Source organism: Hesperophylax consimilis, chromosome 29 (genome assembly GCF_061612785.1).
Source record: "Hesperophylax consimilis isolate HC1 chromosome 29, BYU_Hcon_1.0, whole genome shotgun sequence".
Lineage (NCBI taxonomy): Eukaryota > Metazoa > Arthropoda > Insecta > Trichoptera > Limnephilidae > Hesperophylax > Hesperophylax consimilis.
This window is the reverse complement of record NC_142864.1, coordinates 16471290-16493958: the sequence shown is the minus strand read 5'-3', so window position 1 is coordinate 16493958 and position 22669 is coordinate 16471290. Positions and strand designations below refer to the sequence as shown.

General features: G+C 33.4%; 2 protein-coding genes across 2 annotated transcripts in view; one reads left to right on the top strand and one right to left on the bottom strand.

The window, feature by feature from the left end:
* The window catches only part of LOC149409921 (uncharacterized), a 230721-nt gene that overhangs the window by 107373 nt on the left and 100679 nt on the right, over positions 1–22669 (top strand). The gene's annotated exons all lie outside the window — the stretch shown is intronic.
* On the bottom strand, positions 15036–17579 carry LOC149409922 (uncharacterized). The gene is made up of 4 exons (XM_089649199.1): positions 16916–17579; positions 16256–16417; positions 15926–16024; positions 15036–15258 (listed from the first exon to the last, which is right to left on the bottom strand). The coding sequence occupies exons 1-4, from the start codon at positions 17076–17078 to the stop codon at positions 15152–15154; spliced, it is 531 nt and encodes a 176-aa protein (XP_089505325.1). The 5' UTR covers positions 17079–17579; the 3' UTR covers positions 15036–15151.

Sequence of the window (22669 nt, the reverse complement as noted above, 5' to 3'; positions counted from 1 at the left end):
TTTCTCATATAGTATAAGGTCATTAGTTAAACATATGTGGATTTTGAAATTCTAAAAACAAAAACAAAAAACACTACAGCCAGTGCACAGCAATGTTAGAAATAATAACGTCATTAAATCACTTTGTCGTGTCTTAGCTTTATGTAAGATTGTGTTGTTTCGCAACATCCAGAGATGGAGCTATATCCTTGACATTTTAGCGGAATTTCAATGAGCCTATGACTAACAACTGTTTGACCAATGAATTAAATTAAACATACAGGGAAATACCAATATTAGAAAAACTAGCTGACATGTACTAGACATTTCTCTACTTTCAATAAATATAATATCCATAATAATAACATGGCATTTATATAGCACAGTTTAAGGTCATTTCACTTCAAGTGCGTTTTTCTTTAACAAACTTAAAAACGGTAATTTAGTATTAGTGGTCATGTTCTTAAAATTATTCCTACAGTGTAACTTACCCAATACAGATCTAATATAATAACACTAAATATACTGTTTAAACAAAGTGATGACAAATCTTTGAATAACAATAACAGCAGGACAGAACGAAACAAGAATATTAAAACTAAAACATAGCATAAAACAGAAGGCAGTTTGTGCAAAAGGTACAGAGAGGCAAGCGAAACCAAACAATTACAAGTTTTAGAATATGGCTTATTATAAAATATCGAAAAGAAGTAAAGATTTTTGAATGGTAAGATTTTTTAAATAATTTTGTTTTTAAAGCCCGTTTAAATTCAGCCAAATTATGAAGATTAGTAAGAGCTGAGGGAAGTCTATTCGAGATGAGCGGGCCTGTTACACTAAAAGAACGATCATAGTAAACGGCTCGATTTGACCTAGAAAGTTCGATTACTAACATTTAGATCTGCTGACTTAGAGTAAGCAATCACTACATTATATATATATAAACCTTCCGGAATAAATTCTCTAAATGATAGTGAAAACCCTATCAATTCCGTTGCATAGTTTAGAAGAACTAATCGCACAAACAGATAGACGTGGATGGTAACTTTGTTTTATACTGTTTAAAGATATATTTATTTATTTATTTGTTAAACGCCATAAAAGGCTTTTACAATAATGTGATACATGAGATTATAAGTAGACAGTGGTACATAGGCGAATATTAGTATTACATTTAAGAACACCACAATATGTATACAAAACGACATTGAATGTGATACAGCTGAAATTTTCTTAAGGCATAGAATGCTACAATAATAGAAAGCACTTCATTTAAACAGGATAAAATATACAGAAAAGGTGACTTGCCAACAGATATAATCTAGCAAAATATTATAATAGCGCAAATAGTAGTGAGTTTATTGTTACAATCAAATTTATCTCCACTTGGCCACTATGGCCGGCGGGAATGGCAAAGTATGGGAGTGTGTCTGGAAGATAGCTTTTTTAATCTGCCCATATATTTCTAGTTTATGTTCATGTGACTTTTTATGTGAATATCGCACGGTTCCAACTGTTACGCATTATCCTAAGCTAGTGGGACTAAGGCAGACGCAATTGGAGCATGTTGTTAAGCTGAAAGGAGTCGGAGAAGAAAGAAATGAAAAATAGGAAGTAAGGAAGTATCAGGCTTTTCAAATCTGATCACTAAATTTTGTCAAAGATATTGTTAGTAACGTTTCTATTCTGAACGATGGTCTTTCACCAGGGTGATACTTGAAGTATCTACAATATCCATACAAATTGAAAATATCTCCAGAGTAAAAATAAATGCCGCCGATGGGAATATTTCAGGCGACTAATTATTGCTTATAATAATTTGTTATTCTTCGTGCTATGCATAAAAAACCTTGTCTTTAAACATTAGTTTGTCATTAAAAAATAATAATTTTTGACAAGTCCAAATATTTCACCAACAAATGTAGATATAATATGTCTCGACGCCATCTAGTGGGAAATTTAGCACTAACAAAGCCTTTCCTACAAAAATAAAGTTGGTTGTTTACAGGTGAAAAAAATATAATAAGCAGTAATTGTTGATTGAAGTACCTACTAGTACGAGTTGAATTATTTGGCGGGTTGGGAATAAGCCGACGTAGCTCAGTGGTTTAGAGCACCTGACCGGACATCTGAAGGTGCGGGTTCAATTCAATTCCCGTCGGCGGCATTTATTTTTACTCGGGAGACATTTTCAATTTACTAATTATTTTATAATAAAAACACATAAATTTTTTTTTGACCACGATAGTTTTATTTTCACTCTACCGGTTTCGGAAGATCCCTTCCTTCGTCAGGAGAATATTTAAAACTGATCTAATTCACGGATACAACCATACATAACACGTTTGACGTAGTTTAGTTTGAAACCGGTAGAGTGAAAATAAAACTATCGTGGTCAAAAACAAATTTATGTGTTTTTTTTATTTATTTATTTTTTTTTATTATAAATTATGATGAGCCACAAAGTGAATGCTTTTTACAATTACGTTACTAATTATTGCTTATAATGTATGTATTTTTATTAGTTTATACGCAAAATTTGTTAATGATGAAATACATGTCTTTAGTTGTCTTTTTAACTTTGCATGTTAATTAACATTCAGTTCTCTCAACAATGTTTTACTTTAGTATTAAATAAAACAGTTGCTACAAATTTTTTTTGTTTGATTTGGCATGGCATCATTTCATATTTCTCTCTCTAAAATATGTATATATACAAATTGGGAACAACTTATATATTTTGGTTTAGTGGCCTGGTTAAGTATTTATGTTTTACAGTAGAGTATTAAATTATTTTTTAAGGTTTAAATAAAACATATTTTGAAGTTTTTTTAAATAATCCGTCTGTCGGAGTTCTAATCGGAACTTACGTCTACGTCTTTTTGTGCTATGTTTTAAGGTTCATTTAAGTAAACTTAAGTTAAATTGAAGTATGTTATCTATGTATAAATATATTTGAAAATTTAGCAACTAGTAAACTTAAACTTAAGTGTTTTAAAAAACAGACATCTTAACACAATCTTTAAGTTGTAAATCTCACGAATAATTCTGCATTTATTTCACATCTGAGAGGAGAAAACTCAGGTAGCATTCTGTTCCGCCAACTCAGCTGCAATCAAACACATCTCTGTTAATTGTTACACCTTTATTAACAATCAAATGTGTTAATTATAGCTTTTTTGCAGGTATTTCAAGCGTGAAGGAACGATATGGAATCTACGTTGAATGATACTAGTTTTGTTATCCGTATGACTTATTGACCATCGCGCTTTAGCGAGATATAAAGCCTCCATTACAGGCGTTCAAAAAGAAGAAGAAAATGGTTCGAAAGAGAGATATGTTAAAACAAATGATAGAGGGATCGCGCTAATTCAAAAAAAAAACTATTGTACACAGCGATTGTTGTTAAATATATATAATAAATTCATATTATTAAAAGTAGTCAACCGATTTCGATAAAAATTTCAAAGATTGTTCTTATTAGTGCCAGGAGTGTTTAGAGAGAGGTTTGAATGGTAGAAAATGTCAGGGACGCCTGGAAATACTTAACGCAATAGAATTAAAGTGGATGTAATTTAGTTTTTTAATAGTAAGCTTGTGGAAAATCACATTTTCTGATTTTTCTGTTTCAAGTTTTTATTTAGGACTCGCTAATATTGTCTTCAATAATTAAATATTACAATTTAAGGATTTACTTATTAAGTTATTCCAAAAATAAAATATTCATCCTAAACTTACAGGAAAAGTCTATAGATGTCACACATTCAAATAAAAATATGATATATTTATCTAAAGACAGTTTCTAGATTGCATTTACTTCTGGTTGAATCTTGCGATTATACATAAAAATGTACGGTGAGAAAATGAAGACAACGTTAGTAGTTCTTATTCGAAGTATGATACAGTCATATACGCCCGAAGGAAATAGGGTCCCATTAGCTCAGTTGGTAGAGCGTAGTCCTGGGTTCAAGTCCTAGATGTGACAGTATCTTTTTCTGATTTTTCTGTTGCAAATTTTGGTTAAGGAATCGCTAATTGTCTTCAATAATTAAAGATTTATATCAAACTGAAAGTATCGTCTGGAGCGAACGAGACTATGGCATACCCAATTGGGGTATTGTGTTAAACTGGGGGTAGTAGAGAGGAGAAATAAATGGGTAGAGGAAGTTTGGGAAGTAAGGTTTGTTATCTATGTGAGGATGTTGTGTCAGCGCTCTTTATTGGCAGCAGACACATGTCAGCGCTATATTAGCGGCAGACACATACCTGAACGGATGACGAACCTCGTGTTGGCACAGTTGGTCTAAATAAGAAATGTAGATCCTAGGAAATAAATTGTACAGCCCCCTTGAGGTGATTTTTCACAGCAACGGCGCTCTACAAATTATCCAATTATTATTATTATTATTACCTGGCTATTCAGAGCTGTTCTTCAAACTAGGCTGAAGCTATTTCAAGCAACAACGTATCGATTCTAAACGGTGGTCAATCACCAGGGCGATGCTGAGAGTATGTGCCGCTCTAAAGTTTTTTAGACGCATAAACAAACAAACAATACAATGGAATTTGAAATCCGGTTATTTAAGCATGCATGTAGGATGATTATGACGATCACTCCGTGTCGAAAATCCAATCGATTTTAATAAATAACTGATTTGTAATTAAAAACAAATCATGTCCATCCAACCAATGACACAAGAAGAATAATAATTTATTCAATATTTATTTGTTCATCAAAACTATGATGTTTTGTCGCTAACTTCAAAGCGTTCTATTTTCAAATGCATAGGTACCTAGCTTCCGCGCTACTTAACATATTCGAATATAGAAAAAAATGTGCGCGTATTCTTCAGCGCGCGAATAACTAGTTGACTGATCGATTTAACCACAGATAAAGAATCTACGTAGACTTGCAACTATCAGCTCCACGAAAATATTTTCCGTTGGTAGGTACTGTAAACTTTTTAATTTTATTATTTAATGCTGACCTCAAATTTACCGGCACGATATTTTGTGAAAGTGAATATTGATTGATATAAATGGTAGGTACTACGGAGAAAGGTATTGACTTGATATTGAACAATAAATTCATTTTTTTATCATTTTCAACGCCTCAACTGGGTCGTAACGAAATATAAACGCTTTTGGGCACGCTGAGAAGTCATTTATGTCAAAATTTAACAGACGTCTGTCAAACAGCTGTCAAATAAGAATGACGTTTTTATTATGACAATACATTTGTGATTTAATTTTTATGGGAGTTATTATCAAAAGTAGAGAATATGCGTATTTTCAATTCTGTTGTAATACTGGGTTTTACTCACAATTCTTTAAATAAAACTCTGGGTCAACAGAACACTGATAGATACAATACAATTTCTAATGACTTCTTTAGCAGGCGGTAGGAATTTTTCTGGGCCTCGACCTTGAGGTAGTGTAATTATGGTGTTTATTATAGTCAATCCCTGAATTACCGACAGTTATGTGCCATCTATGGGTCACCTCTTAAACTTTTATCTTCCGCTTCATTGCCATCTATGAGTAATCTCTTAAACTAATATCTAGGATAATTATACATCACAGACTCAAATTGTTGTTTAGTGAAGCTTTAACGTTGCTTAGTGACTAGATCCGAATAGCTTGGTACCTCCCAACCATCCTCTATCACTTCCCTTTCCCCTCTCTAACTTTTTTTTATTTCCAGTCAAAAACAGTATAACTATGGCATCCCTATTTAGGAAATATTGTGAGGTAGTGGGCGAGAGGTAGAGAAGGGCAAGGGGAGGGTTGGAAACTATCTGGATATTCAGATCTAGTCAGTATACACATTTGAAGCAGCCTTTGTATTTCTGAAGTATGGTCTCCAGGGGGATACGCAGAGATTACCTACCACTGTGGAACTGTGTACGATATGGAATCTACATTTCTGTAATATAATATGTCATTGTACTTACCGGAATTATATACGAGAAAAAACCGTCATAAGGAGCTTGCCGCTCTGCCGCGAAGGACATCCTTTCCCCTTTTAGCAACAAACCCAAGATAATTATTAAAACATTTGTTTAAGTGCTCGATTGGGTTACAAATGAAATAATGAGAATTCTATGCAGAACGAGAACTGGTAGCGTTTCAAAACCCTCCGAAAGTGCCGGGACCGGTTTCGAACCCAGATTCGTGAGGATAAATATCACCCGACAGTCCACCGAGCTATTAAATAATAAATTCACGAACGAACAATGACTCTAGCTTGCGTCACAGCCAATTTTGCAATGGTATTGCCCAAAGTGGAGCAGTGTAATTTTAATATTCAATATTCAAAATCAGAGAAAGCAGTGAAACAGATATCAAATTATGGATCACTGTCTGAGAAACTCCTGCAAACATTGTATTATTTCGACTCCCTACCGTCATTTAAGAAAACGTTAGGCGATGCACTACGTCGTGTAATATTTTAAATTGAGCCGCTATCAATAACAACCCTTACGTAGATGGCGATAAGGTTTAAATTTCCGCTAACACCATCCGCCTGTTTTGATTTATGCAAGAAAAATACATGGCCAAAAAGTGCCTTTTATTTTATTTTGTGGATGTTCAGGCATAAATCATTAATTTTTTTTCGATTATTTTATAAATAACTTAATTTGCCACATTATACAATAAAATCATAACCGAAAATGGGTTCGTAAGTAGGAGATTTTGAACTTTAAAGGAGTTTTCATAGTCCTTTATATAATTTTTTTCTGGGCTTATAAAAAGACTTATCTAAAAAATACTCGATCATTTTAAAGGCCAAGATGTATTCTACTCGCATTATTTAATTAAAGCATTTGAAATATTTCTAGGTGACCAAATTTTCAAACCAAAAACACATGATTTTGCATTACTACGTATGGCATCGCCTTAATGCGCACTCACAACTCTAATTACATAACACAAATCAAAAACATATTACGGATAGACACACACTCTCATACACGAAAACGCATACATTTTTTATAAAATATGTATATTGTCTGGAACCCGTGAGACTGACATGAATTGGGCTATGAGGCTGAAGGAGGTGGTGAGAGGAAGGAGATGAGGAATAGGGGAAATACCTGGCTGTTGAAATCTGGTCACCAAATACAGCCAAATAATATTGCTTGCGCACGCACGGGTTTGACCCGCGACCTCCGGCTTGCTAGTCGAGAGCCTTACCCCTCGACCACGGAGACAGTCAATATATCGTTTATCTTTAATCTTTACCACAAATCATCTCTGTGAGTCCGGTAAAATGTATTTAATCACTCACTTGACACGACATGTGATTTGTACCGATCCCTAAATTCTAAAATGATTTCTTAAATCTTATAAACTGTACACCACTTATTATAATTAGTATATACTGTGTGTTTCTAAAATATTTAAAAAAAAATTGTATATAATAATTGGATTGGGTGTTTTACAGAACATTGCTAAATTAATACAGCGATAAACGGTGCACATGACAAATTTGAAAGATATATAAGTTGTAGAAAAAAGTTTAATAAGTGTATTTTAGTAATTTCATAATGAAGTTAAAGTAAGTTTGTTATCATTATTATATAAAATAAACACGATCAGTTTGTTATAAAACAAGTTTGTAATTAATAATTTTACAGAACATAGGATAATTCTGATAGTAATATTACGCTATCGTATGGACGGTTTCGGCCGTCTGATTGGTCGAATTCAAATCGTATGTTTTGGGTAAATTTCGCATAGCCTTCGCGCAAAAATATAAATGGGGGACTTGAAAATTAAGACCCGATTACTTACTGAAATACCGTTACAAAATTTACCTGCGACTCCACGGGACCAAACTTTAACCTCTCATTACTCACCCAAGAAATTCGCCGTAGTTATATTTCCAAGCGGCAGGTTCGCCAGTAAAAAAAGTTAGTTTCGAGAAGGAAAAAACATATTTAATCTTTTTTTTGCCGTTGTGCCGTTAGAAATTGTAGTATTTTTGGATCGCCTCATGTAATACGAAATTTCTTTAAAAACATCACAAATTTTTGGATAATATCGAATAAAATATATTTTAGGAAGTTATACTCCATTGGATATTTCATTACAATAAAAATTATTCACAATTACGTGTTAAATATTTGACGTTTGTAAAGAATCACGCGTTGTGAGGTTCCTTGAAAATTAAAAAAATATACCTAGCCAGTTAGAAGCAAATCGTGATAGGTACCGAGGCTGCAATGCTCCACGATGTCAGTTATCTGTCAATATACTCAATTTTCGAAATAATATTGGTCGTTATTCAAAATTACTTGACCATTAACAAGCTTTTAATAAGATTAAATTATTTTATCTATTTACGTTGTATATAAATGCATTTGTATGCAATAAAATTTCAACATTATATTGTAATAATCTATTATTTCAGTCTACTTTGTTGGAACTTTTAACTTTATTAGATAGAGTGACAGTTGATATCAGTTGGAGTAAAATTAATACCTTTTAATTTAACCGACTGCTGATCGCATCGCATAATTATGCTCCTTTTATTAATAAACACGGGTACAATTAATCAATATGTAATAATCTATTATTTCAGTCAACTTTGAACTATCTTTAATTGTTGTGACAAACTATACGATATTGATTTAACTTATAGACATTTAACTGTTGTAACACATATTTAAGCACTGCGAGTCTCCTATGAGAGCAGATTCAATCAGATACAGTAACAGTTAATATCAGTTTTATACATGTAGTGAATAATAGTGTTTCATTTGAAAGAATTCATAACTCATAATTTCATTTATTCAAACAACTGTCATTCATATTATGCCTAAATCGAACATGTTATTATTCATTTTCTCCTTCCTGTTTCGTTTTTTAACATTATTTACTTACAATCTCTCTGTGAATGACCTAATATCTACCTATTAAATGTAACTGTTGTTAGTATCATCAACTGGGCAAAGCGCAACTAACTGCCGCCCGCAGGGCCTATCAGAAAATACCCGCGGAGCGGATTTTTAACTGCTATTTAATATAAATATGAAATGAGCACATGAAAAAATGTTATAGATCAAATATTCCAATTGAATAAAATTTTGTTTAGACACTCAGTAGTGGTGTCTCCTGTTGTCATCCTGCTTGCTCCTTCCGTGAGTTTCTGTCCAAATTGAGTAGGTACATGCTTTGGTTTTAGATCGTCCGAAGAATAGAATGAATAATTTAGATAGTATATTTATAATACGACGGACTCCAGTTTTTTTTTAACTTAAGGCGTCAGAAATCTCGTAAACATTCTATTTGAAATATATACTCGTTTGCATTGAATGTGGCTAGTGAACCATAAAACAAATAAATGACTTAAGACCATTCTCGCGTCATGGACATTGCTAAAAGAAGGGAAAGACTTAAATGGTAATGGACAGGCCAAGTTGTTAGAAAAATAATATTGTGTTGTTGAGTCTTGCTAAACTGAAGATCAGAAGAAAAAAGGCCACAAGAGATAAGAAATGATGAACATGATGTGCTCACTAACTAGTCATTCCTCTGCAAGAATAGGCAGAGATGATAGAACACCATATATTTCTAGTTTGGTACTGACTTATTCGTATCGAAACATCTTCTTTTACATTGATACTATTCAGTTTAACGCCTAAAACAGTACCTACAGGTCTTAGCGCACGACGGATTTTTAAGTCTCACGTGATCGAGTCAGTGCCATCGAGCAATGACAGTTTTTACATGGCGGCGATTGTTTTTGGTACTGCTGATTTGTGTGTTCGGGGAATCAACTATCGGAGGAAAAACTGTCTTAGGATTATTTTGATCTAAAATAAAATCATTACACATTTAATTTATAAATGCAGTTAAAACGAATATTTTAAGCCATTTGAACATTTCCAAAACATTGAGCCAAGAATATAGGCTATTGAAATCTTCGCAATAATTGACATGGCTTTTGTACCATGAAAAGTCGCATCTCTTAAACGAAGAAACAAAATTGGGGCCAAGTGTAATGCTAAAGTTGTTTTCGTATTTTTTTCTTCTGTTTCGGATGAAGCAGTCATTAACTGTTTCAAAGAGATAGGTACTTGACTAGGTCTGTAAAATTTAACCGTCACGTTTGAGAGGGGATTTTATCGTTTATTTGGGTTTTGCTATATGAAAGATTCGTTTTTAATTGTAGAAGTGGGTTTTATACGTGTAAAAAGAATGGAATGTGTTTTGCGTGTTGTTTTTAAGATGAATTATAGTATAGATATTTGGTACATTCTTTGATTGAAAAAACTTTCTACGCTGTACGTTGAAATGTTGAAAAAGAAGCAATCCACCGAATAAAAATACTGTATAATTATTTATACAAATGACATGAAGTGATCCAAGTCAGTATGTCGTGAGACTGTAACAAGTGCGTAAATACACGGAGAAAAATCAATGATAAAAAATAGTGCTAATTTATAAAGAATCTCTTGAAATTTGTTATAATCCGGTTAATTGCAAGCACTTAACAAATGAATTGATAGGTTTCCTCATAGTAAAATACCAATGCTTTGTCACGATGCCGGACTTGACAATTCTTCTGTTTGACAATTTGAGCATATTCATATAATTTAACAGAGTGTTGTAGTTCAACATAATTGCTGGAATACCCACTTTGAAACTTATAAAACGTAAGAATTTGTTTTGTATTCTTTCAACAGCTTGTATATTATATATATATATATATATATATATATATATATATATATATATATATATATATATATATATATATATATATATATATATATATATATAATATACAAGCTGTTGAAAGAATACAAAACAAATTCTTACGTTTTATAAGTTTCAAAGTGGGTATTCCAGCAATTATGTTGAACTACAACACTCTGTTAAATTATATGAATATGCTCAAATTGTCAAACAGAAGAATTGTCAAGTCCGGCATCGTGACAAAGCATTGGTATTTTACTATGAGGAATATATATTTATATCGGACAACACTTATTGGAACATCTTTGAGTAAACCACCTTTCTTGATCATCCTTTCACATGTGATATATAACGCTATAAATTACGTGGCAACATGTTTTTTTGTGAAATAAATTTAAAATGTGGTCAGCTATTATATATACAGCTATTTTATGCATATGCTCACAAAATTTTCATCATTAAATCATGAACGCATGTTGATCTTTTTTATGAAAGCACTTACTTGATATGCAATGTTGCCAAATCTTTTGTCCTTCTGTCGAGCTTCTGTTTGGACGGACTTGAACAGATTTATTTGTTGGTTGAATATTCGAAAATACGTAATGCATTGGAACGTTTGGCGCGAATATTTAAAATTGCGGGTTTATTTAAAAGTAAAGTTATACAATCAAAACTTATTTATATTACGTTTACAGTTGAATTAATTATTTTAAAATTAGTTTTGTAGAACAGGCTTTTATAAGATATTCTATCTTTTTAATAGCATTAATTTATTATTTGAAAATGTAGATTGATTTACAATTAAAATACCAAAGTTCAATAATATTAGTATTGTGTTTACAGTATTATTGGAAGTATATTTTATAAAATCTGATTTATTTGAGTTGTTTTCTTTCCTTTTATTATAAAATACCTATTATATGATTTTCAGAAAACGATTTTTGTACACAATATTTGTGCTGGTGTATAATAATAACTATTAATACATATTTTGTATTAATAGTTCTTCATTTTTGTTAATTTTATAACCTTAAATATAAAAGTTACAAATCAATGTACACCATAATATGTATGTATAGTTGTAATGTGTAAACTTTCCTAAATAAAGATATTATTATTATTTTTTAGTGGAATAAATCTTTGATTTTTTTTTACATTTACTCCACACAAGAGGCCCTGAGGATAATAATTTCCCTCAGGGCCTATGTCATCTTTGAAGATGCTGTGTGGAGGGTCTTTTTGAGGAGAGGAAGGAGTGAACATGTGTCTTGAAGAGACCCATGTCATATGAGGGAGGAAACACAGAGGCCGGAAATTTGATCCAGAGCCGAGCCGTTGAACACCGAAACGAGTCGTAGAAACGACCCGTTCTCATGCGACTAATGTTAACCGTGTACATATGTTGGGCATGCATTTGGCGTGTTTCCCGACTATGCTCCGGTGCTGAAGGGATTAATGATGCTAGTTCCTCGGAGCATCTTCCATAGAAATACCGGTAGAACAAGCATATGCTCTAAAAATTGCAATCCGTTTGTTAAGATGGGAGAATCTATCAAACAGACCGCCCGTTTCTGCACAGAGTCGAGGGTTTTTTCAGGTATTTTCGGGCTTCACACCAGAGGTGGCTGCCAAATCCAACCGTGGGGCGCCCTTGTGATTTGTACAGGGTTAGCAGTTGTGTACTATTCAAGTATTTGCGGGCCCTGTACAGTACGCCCTCATTAACCTCAATCAATTGAAATATTCAGAACTGTTTTATAGTGAATTGTTTTATAGTGAATACCTCACAAGAGTCCCAACTGCTCCCGTCTAGAGCCAGTGAGAATATGGCATCCCCAATTGGGGGATGTTGTGTGGCTGAGGGTAAGTGGGGAAGGGAAAGAGGAAGGTGGGGAAGTACCTGGCTATTCAGATCTAGTCACTAAACACGGCTAAACCCATTTGGAGCAACGTTTCAATTCTGAATGGTGGTCTTACACCAGGGCGATACTGGTAGTATCTTCCACTCTGGAACGTGCCGCAAATATACTATATATTATTTTAATTAATTAATTGTGAAATAACACAAATTAATCAAATAAAATTTATTTGCGCACGCCGGGTTCGAACCCGCGACCTTCGAACTAGTTATGTTACTGAGCCATTTTTTTGTTTGTTTAACAATAGCTCCACACAGGAAGCCCTGAGGAAAATATTTTCCCTCAGGCCTATGTCATCTTTGAAGATGCTGTGTGGAGGATATTTTAAAGGAAGGGAAGGAGAGGAAGGATAAGGGGTGGGTGGGTGGGGTCTGTGGGTCCAGGAGTGACGGACGTATGAATCCATCCCTCCCACTGCGGTGCAAGACGATGTTCCCAAAGAGTTCTGCCTGAAAGGTTTCCCTCAACCTGTCTCTCCGGCCTTCCACGTAGCTGGAGGACACATCCACCGCCAAGACCCGAGCAAACCTCACCCCATGAACCCGGGCACAGTCACCAAACCACTTGGGGTGACCTATGGCAGAGGTGTAGTTATCCAATAAATGGTTCCCGGGGTGGCAGTACCAAATTGTAAATAGATTAGAAGATACTTTCCTGAATGGTCGCCATTCCCCATGGGGTTACCAGTCACGTCTTCCACTCTGGAATGTACCCGGCAGTAGCTGTAGTATAATCTACCATAGCCACATATTGCACAAGTCTTGTGTTTTAATAAAATTTTGCACAAATTCATTGTTTGGTAAAATAAAAACAAATTTGAAAAAATTCACATTTTAATTTATTTATTTTCAGACATTTTTAAAAACTTTCATTAGGAAATTCAACAGAACTAAAACAAACTTTAAAACTAATTAAGTAATGATTTTTACATAATTGCAGTTTAAAAAATATAAAATACGTTATACAAAACTGCCATTATCAGAGTTTAACAAAATATATAATAGCAAAATCGAGAGAAACAAAACATACTTAAAAAATAATGAAGTAATGATTTTTACATAATTTCAGTTTAAAATAATATGGAAAACGTCATACCAAACTGACATTATCAGATATTAACAAAATATATAATAGCAAAATCGATTGAAATAAAACATACTTAAAAAATAATTAATTAATGATTTTTACATAATTTCAGTTTAAAATAATATGGAAAACGTCATACCAAACTGACATTATCAGAGTTTAACAAAATAGAGAAATAAATCACACTTAAAAAAAAAATTGCATTCATTTTCAACTAATTAATTTTCCTTATTTAGTAAAATCCTTATTTAACAACATCCCCATTAAAGAATGCCTTAAAATAATTGAAAATATCCTAGAACAATCTAATGTCAACCCAATAATAAGAAAAGAGTTATTCCAGCTCATAAAATTTGCATACAAACAAATTATTTTCTTTTTAATGATACATATTTTGAGCAATTGGACGGACTTCCCATGGGATCCCCTTTAAGCCCACTTCTAGCGGAGATATTTATGGATCATATTGAAAATATTATTCTAAAGTCTCCCTTAGCTAAATATATAATATACTATGTCAGATATGTAGACGATATCTTAATATGTTGGAAAGGCACCAACCGTCAATTAGATATCTTTATTAATTGGGCCAACACTGTTAATAATAAAATCTGCTTCACAGTCGAACATGAGATCAAAGGTAAAATATTTTTTTTAGATCTAACAATTGGAAAGAATAATAATAAACATACTTTTGAAATATTTAGAAAACCAACTTTTACAGACACTACAATAAATGCAAATTCAACTCATCCTTCAGAACAGCCAGAAAATGCAAATTCAACTCATCCTTTAGAAACAGAGGTAATTATCTTTAAAATGTACAAAAAGTACGTTACCTGAGAAAAATCCACATGATCGTGTTAGAGTACTAAAATCATCTTCTATATTATTATGCCCAGACAATTCTGAAATTTCAGAATCTCTAAGAAACTCAAATATTTCATGTATTTAAAAATGAAAATATTGCAAAAATAGCAATGTCTGACCCATTAATATGTTCATATGGGTCTTTATTATTAAGTAATCACACGGAACACCATTTGAATACACATATAACATCGAAGATGAGGGATTTAGCCAAGGTGTATATAGTTATTAAAGAACAGAAACCTTCAATTTCAACCTTTGATTTAGCGTTTGACCCTGTGCATTTTGATGTTTTTATTAAAGCCGTACAAATAAATAGTGGTTACGATGAAATTACAGGTTCTGTAAAAATTCCTAGCATGTCTCAACGACTTTGTACGGCTATAAAAGATTGTACAAAGTCGTTGAGACATGCTAGGATTTTTTACAGAACCTGTAATTTCATCGTAACCACTATTTATTTGTACGGCTTTAATAAAAACATCAAAATGCACAGGGTCAAACGCTAAATCAAAGGTTGAAATTGAAGGTATGTTCGTTACCAGTTTAGTACAATATGGACATGAGTTTTTACGGTCATGCACTCGTGCTCATTTACTAGTAGAAATAGTGCTTCGAGTTGTAGTCGATGACACTTCGATTGCCTCCTGCTTCTCTAAATGATGTTGCTCATCATCGGCGTTGGAAATTTTCATATCTAAAAAGTAACAATACATTATTTAGCTTTCTTTAAACTTAATTAGTAAAACCTCAAATTATAAGAAAGCAGTCATTGTTGAATGAAACACTAGTATATATTGAATTATTTCGCGGATAAGCGATAAGCCGCCATAGCTCAGTGGTCAGAGCTGTCGACCGGAAATCGAGGGGACACGGGTTCGAGTCCCGTTGGCGTTATGTAAATCTCAATTATTTGTACCTATATTTTGTTAACTCGGATATTTTCTTATATTATTTTGTATAACATATATTTATCATATAAGATATAAGATCTGTATAATTAAAAAAATATATAAATAAATAAAGATGTACATTATTATCTGTAAAAGCCCTATGGGCGTTTAAATAAATAAATAAATAAATAAATAAAGTATCTTTTATCAGGAGATTTTTCAATGTGGATGAGTGTTTCAGGCGAATAATTATTGCTTTTAAAATAATTATAATTAAATTAAATTATTTAATTAAATGAAGACAATATTAGCATCACTCAATCTAAAATCTGAAACAGAAAAGATACGGTCACATCTGGGACTCGCACCGGACCTTCGGCTTTCTGGGCCGCACCTCTGACCATATAATAATCAAATTATATGTTACGTATTGATTGTTTCAAGAGTATTAAACATGTTTTCTGTAGATACCTGATTCTATCGAAGAAGTAACGTTGTTCGGTTTGTATAGTGAATCATCATCTTCGGACGTCGGCGGACTCCTTTCTAACATTACTTCAGTTTTGGTTTCTAAAATAAAGCATAATATATTATATATTTATCCAATAATAATATCTCAATGTAGTAAGTAAGTCATGTGCACAAATATGAAACCTAACCTAATATAATGACAAAACAACAGACTAATTAAGCATTTGCAACGGAATATTTAATTAGCAGCATTTCTGATATTACCTATAACAATTTACTATAAGCTAAGGTAGCTCTGTAATATTTCAGATTATTATCAGTGAATATTACCTGAATCTGAGGAAGTTTCATGGTTAATTTCTTCGCCCAGTATGCTCTGCATATTGCTGATGATTAAACTTTGTCCTTTGGAAATTAGCGAAAAGGGTGAAGACGAGATCATGTCGTCAGTACTGTTTATTGATGTACGTAAATCACTGGTTCTTGGAACATCTATAAAATATCAAGAACAAACACATTGAAACATACATATATGTACCTGCAGTTTTCTGTTTTTGCAAATTTTATTCCCACAAAGGAATTTGTTTAATTTGAATATGAACAAATTAATGGGTGATTATCCGACGTGTAAAACTTCGTTTTAACTTAATTATTTTAAGAAACAACTGTTTGAAAACAAAACATGCTTTTAAATGCATATTTTAGTATAGGAATATGGCTTTAGTTTGATTTGACATTTTTACCACAAGTTGTTAGGTTAGCTTTTTTGAATTTTGTTAATACATAATATATATCTATTATTCAAAATAATTTTACTGCTTGGGTTCTCAAAAAAGAAAGAAAAAATCATGACCTATATAATAAAATACGGTAATTATTCTGTACTCATTTGATAAGCATAGATTAAAATTGTTAATATTATATTTATTATATTAATTCTATATTTTACAATTTAGGTTATTACCCATTTAGAAATATGTAATAGCTTACCGTATTTAAAATCCATTTCGCAAAGCTGAAAGATTTTATTAAATCTCCTTCGTAATAAAGCTAATAAAACGCAAAAACAAATCAACCTGTCAACTGATTCGTGATATACGAACATTGAATAACGGTAATATTTAATATTATCTGTTAGCCAGTTACAAGTCATTAAGTGTTTCAGAAAACTAACCTGAAGCTAGCTTCAAATGGACCAATACAAACAAACCAGCCTTGTGCTAGCAAACAACATCATTCGATAATGGGCTCTAAATAATATAACTTTAGAGGTTAATTTTGCATACAATTCTTGAGCCTTATAGTTCCTTTCGAATATTGTTTAGACCAATACGCAATGTCGTACGATAATAAGCTCTAAATAATATTACTTTAGAGGCTATTTTTGCATACAATTGTTAAAACATTTAATTACTTTAGAAAATTATTTGTACACCTGCGTTTGACACAAATAACGATGGCAACGTCGCTTTTTGAGATCAATGAAGTTAGTTTAACATACGATAGAAATAATTAACAAAGTCAGGTTGAATATCTGAGATAAAATCGCATATAGGAGCATATCTAATGCTCACGAAAATCGCACTTGTCACATCAAATTGAGTTGAAAATGCCACTGATCTCGTCTCGCCGAGACGATTAAAATGGCATTTAAATCTCAATTTGTCGATGATCAAGTAAGTGCTCAATGATCAAGTAAGTCGAAATGATCCAATAGTTCCGGTTATTTGCAGACGCTAAGATGTACAAAGTGCCGTATCATAAACCTATATATATATATATATATATATATATATATATATATATATATAGTCCTCTTCCCGTATTATGTTGATCCAGTAAGAAGTTGTTAGACTAAGTTGATCCACCTTTAACACCATATAACTTGGCTATTATGGAATACATCTGAATGAATTGACAACAGTGGTACAATAATTATCAATGTTGCCAGTTTGCCAGAAAAACCATTTGATATACTGTTAATAAAATTTTCAAAATTTGTATGGAAATCGGATGCATAATTTATGTTGATCTACCCAAATTGGCATACTTATGTTGATCTCATATATATTGATCTATTCCCGTAGTATGTTGATCCAGGTAAGAAGTTATTAGACAAAGTTGATCTGTGTCCCTATATATGGTTTTACTAAATGAACCAATCAAGGGGCAATCGGTGGACTGTTCATCACAAGGTTTTATGTGGTTCCGTAATCTTTTGTGATATTGAACTCAAAGTATTAGTCTCTAGAGTCGAATATCGCATGAAATGACTGTGAAATGGTACCGTTTCAAATCAAAATGACGTGTGTTGCTTGAATTGTTTATAAGAAATGTATGCGTATTTAGATCGAAACGAAAATTTCGCAAAAACAAATCCATAAAAAAATCATAACTTAGCAGGGGTACACGGGTTCATAGGGTGAGGTTTGTCTAGGTCCTGGCGGCGGATGCGTTTTCCCATCTACTGCGTGGCGGGCCGGATCGAAATAAACTGGTTGAGGGATAGCTTTCGACCACAAAAATCCAAAATGGCGGCAAAAGGAATAATGTTATGTAGGAAATTTTGAACCTGTATCTTTTACCATCTCTCCTGATTACGCTTCGTGACTTAGTAGGGGAGGCCGGGTTCTTGGTTATAATGGGTAATTAATGGATGGTTGGACGCGGTTGGAGCTAACTAAAAACTGTCCAAAGAAGCGAAGCTAGCAGTCCACAATGGAGTGCTGGTACCTACCCTAATATATGGAAATGAGGCATGGAATTGGCAGAAGAAGGCTGAAAGTAGACAGAATATGATGCCATGCCTCACTTCCATATATTAGGGTAGGTACCAGCACTCCATTGTGGACTGCTAGCTTCTTTGGACAGTTTTTTGCTATCTCCAACCGCGTTCAATCATCCATTGATTACCCATTTTAAATAATTACCCATTATAATCAAGAACCCGGCCACCCCTACTAAGTCACGAAGCGTAATCAGGAGAGGTGGTAAGAAGTTCAAAATATACCATATAACATTATTCCTTTTGCCGCCATTTTAGATTTTTATGGCCAAAAGGTATCCCTCAACCAGTCTCTTTCGATCCGGCAAGTCCACAATGGAGTGCTGGTACCTACCCTAATATGTGGAAGTGAGCATGAAACTGGCAGAAGAAGGCTGAAAGTAGACTGAATACTGTAGAAATGAGATCCCTGAGGCATATGTGCGGTAAAATCATGTATGACGAAATGTGCGTATGCTGTGTCTATTCTAGGGGTATTTTATTAGAGCCTGTTTATATATGAACGGGTCGTTTCTCCAACTCGTTTTATCGTAAGTCGGCTCGCATGTGGAACGAGCTATCGGCATCTGTTTTTCCTCCTCCATATAATCCGGGCCTCTTTAAGACCCGCATTAATAAATTCATTCCTACAGACCCTACCTTAACCCGCCCCATAACGCTGCCCAACTAGGTGGCGACATAGTTTCTCTGTATTTAACGTGTAAAGACAGGGGCGCTCTAGTGAGATGTGTCACATAAAAAAGTCATACCTCCGAATTTGAATATGGAGACATACAAAATGATCTATATTATAAGTTATAACCAATGAATTCACACAATTTTTATCGATTATCACTTTTTATTAGGATTTAAAAAAAATCGTAAACTTTATAATCACATAACTCTTGAAAAGAAAGTCCCAATGATTGGCATAAATCATTCAAATCGAATAAACATTATTTTTTAAATATTAATATTCTGTTTAAATTATTGTCACATCTTACCGGAAATCGTTATATTTTAAAGTTCTCTAAATAAAATTAAATCTTCTTATTTAAAAGAATTATCTCACATTTAATATTATTTAAACAATATGACCGGAAGTCGGCATCTTTCAGTGGAATATACTAAAAAAACACCACAAGGTGGTTACAAATGCAATTATATTTAATCAATTTTTTCGATTATATTTTATGTGAAGAATTTTTCACAGAGGCCCAATGAATATTAATGAAATACAATGAAATCACTTGCTTCATCGGTAGAGGAGACCAAAGCCAATTGAACCAATTTGACTTTAACATTTTCTACGTCTTGCATATAAAGTTTACGAAAAAAATACTTATAATCAACGTCAGACAATTTAACTGCCCACCAAATTCGTATATGATCTTTTTTCAATCTCATATAAATTAAGCTATATTCTCATAAACCAATTGAGTGAAATGCTGCAATGACCCCGACCCCGGGGTTAGTATTAGTTTAATTTAGTTAGGATTAGTTTAAACTTACTCTTCAAAATTTCATTTTTTTTTAACGTAATACACTATATATCCTCAAGAAAATCTGTTTAATCACGAACCGTAACTACTTGATGTAATAAAAAAAGAAAAACAAATATATGTTAATATCATAGTTTGCTTTAATCTCGATAAAAACAGAAGAAGAAAAAGTTTTTTTTATGAATGAGATAAAACTTTACCCCAAACAACGTGTAAATATATTAATTAAAATCAAAATATAAACTTCACATTAGGAAAGAGGACAACGAACAAATAATTACATTGACTAAGTGTTACGGACGGACATGCACTTGAGCAAGACTTGGGAGCTGTACTCACAGAAACTTTAAAAAAACTTGGGTTTATTTGTAGTACGGGGTCAATTATTATTATTATTATTATGTAATGAGCAGGCAGCATTCTGCTGATGCGCTCATATCTGATTTTACAACAAGTTTGACAGTAATTGAGTTGTACTGGTATAATTATCCCCCGAAAACATTAAAACGGAAACAATATAAACTACTTTTTTAAAAGAAAGACATACATTCCCGGGTTTCGAATAACCTGGCAATATTTGAAAATCTCCTACTACCACCACAGTCAGCTGAAAATGTTGCTTGTGTTGTGATGGAGGACTTAGCCAGCCCAGGAATTGAACACACTACGCCGCGCCTGGGTGGGACCCAAACGCGATGTCAACTCGGCCACCGACCGGTCTAAAATATGACAGAGATCGCTCCAGTGGATAAGTAATAAAACGTAGTTTATAGGCAGTTTATAAAAAAAAAATTGTCTAAAGAAACAGATACATTTTTAAAACAGTAATAAATAAAGTACATTCTGGAATCGTTAATAAGTCGTTTTGAAATATTTAGCCGTGTTAAGTAATCAATAGTATCCGGAAACGCGGTGGCAAAACGTGGAATTCCATAGCCGTTTTTAATTTATTAAAAATATTTATAAAATCAAAGACAAAACAATTAAATGTATTCTAATCAGGGTGTCGTTATAACAAAAAAACGCCGACATGGATATATCGCGGCGCGGGCGGCCACGCAGCTGCATTATCTTAACAACGAAGTTTAGGTCTGATCAAATTCACAATAAAGTATTATTTTTTAACGAAATTAGTTTTAATACAGAGAATATCCAAATAAACCTTTTTTGTGTATAAAAACATATCGGCTTCTTTGTCTGGATGTGGTGTGATTTGATTTGTATTTTTTTATGAAACATTATTATGAAGCATCGAAGAATTATCAATATTTAAATAAAAAAATATTGAAGTGTTTTACGCTCTCCTCTAGCTGGTATTAGTATAACATGCAGGTGTTCGGTTCTAGACAAACTGTGAAAAAAATCAGCTTCTCATTGGGTGGTCATGTAAAATGAGTGTTATTCATTGATGTATTAATGTCACATGTTAGTCTGCTATTGTTACAATAATATTGAAATTTTGCCATTTTGCCGTGCTAAAAACACTTTATTCAACTTCTCGAAATTAGCTGTAGATTTTTAGTTTTGAATACCACACCAGAGTCCTAACTGCTCCCGTCTGGAGCCAGTGAGACTATGGCATCCTCAATTGGGGTTGTTGTGAGACTGAAGATATTGTGAACCTCGAAGGAGATGAGGAAGTTGGGAGAGTACTTGGCTCTTCAGATCTGGTTGCCAAACACTAATTGTAAAATAGTACAAATTAATTTTAGTAAAATTTATTTGAGCCCGCGACCTTCGGATTGCTAGTCGATAGCCTTACCCCTCGATAACGGAGGCCGTCATTTAGGAACGTTTTAAATTATGTTTTACATTTGAAAGTAGACGTTTATTACAATTTGGGAGGAGGGTATGTGCACCGCCGCCCCGGGAACCATTTATTGGATAACCTACACTTCTGCCATAGGTCTCCCCAAGTTGTTGGATATGTTTGGTGACTTATCAGGTGTGCCCGAGTTTATGGGGTGAGGTATGTGAGGGGCTTGGCGGCGGATGCGCCTGCCTAATAACTGCGTGGTGGGCCGGATCGATTAGTCCTCTTTCAACGCATCGCCTTGCAACGCAGTAGGAGAGTTGGATTCTTATGTATATCACTCAATCACACTGAACCCCAGATTACTACCCACCCATCATACCTATTTACTTCCCAGAACCCACTCTCCTTCCTTTCCTTCAAAATTCCCCCAACACAGCATTCACAAAGATGACATAGGCCCTGAGGGTTACGATTTTCCTCAGGGCCTCCTGAGTGGATATGTTGTAAAAAATATAAGAAATAAACAACAATCTCGCTAAACGTTGACGGTGACCTATGGTAGGGGTGTTGGTTATCTAATAAATGGTTCCCGGGGCGGCGGTACACATAATTGTAATAGTTCTCGAGGGCTCTGATGTACAGACATTATGGCTCTTGTTGATTGACGAACATATACTAAAAAATCGTTGGTTGGAATCGTAGCTTGAAATGACTTTAGCCAT

What these genes read in the sequence shown, in the direction of transcription:
- LOC149409922 (XM_089649199.1), bottom strand. Translation starts at nt 17,078, where the DNA reads ATGACTTGTAACTGGCTAACAGATAATATTAAATATTACCGTTATTCA. An exon ending in CGAAATGGATTTTAAATACG is followed by an intron (nt 16,418 to 16,915) that starts GTAAGCTATTAC and finishes GATATTTTATAG; the next exon opens with ATGTTCCAAGAACCAGTGAT. An exon ending in TGAAACTTCCTCAGATTCAG is followed by an intron (nt 16,025 to 16,255) that starts GTAATATTCACT and finishes GCTTTATTTTAG; the next exon opens with AAACCAAAACTGAAGTAATG.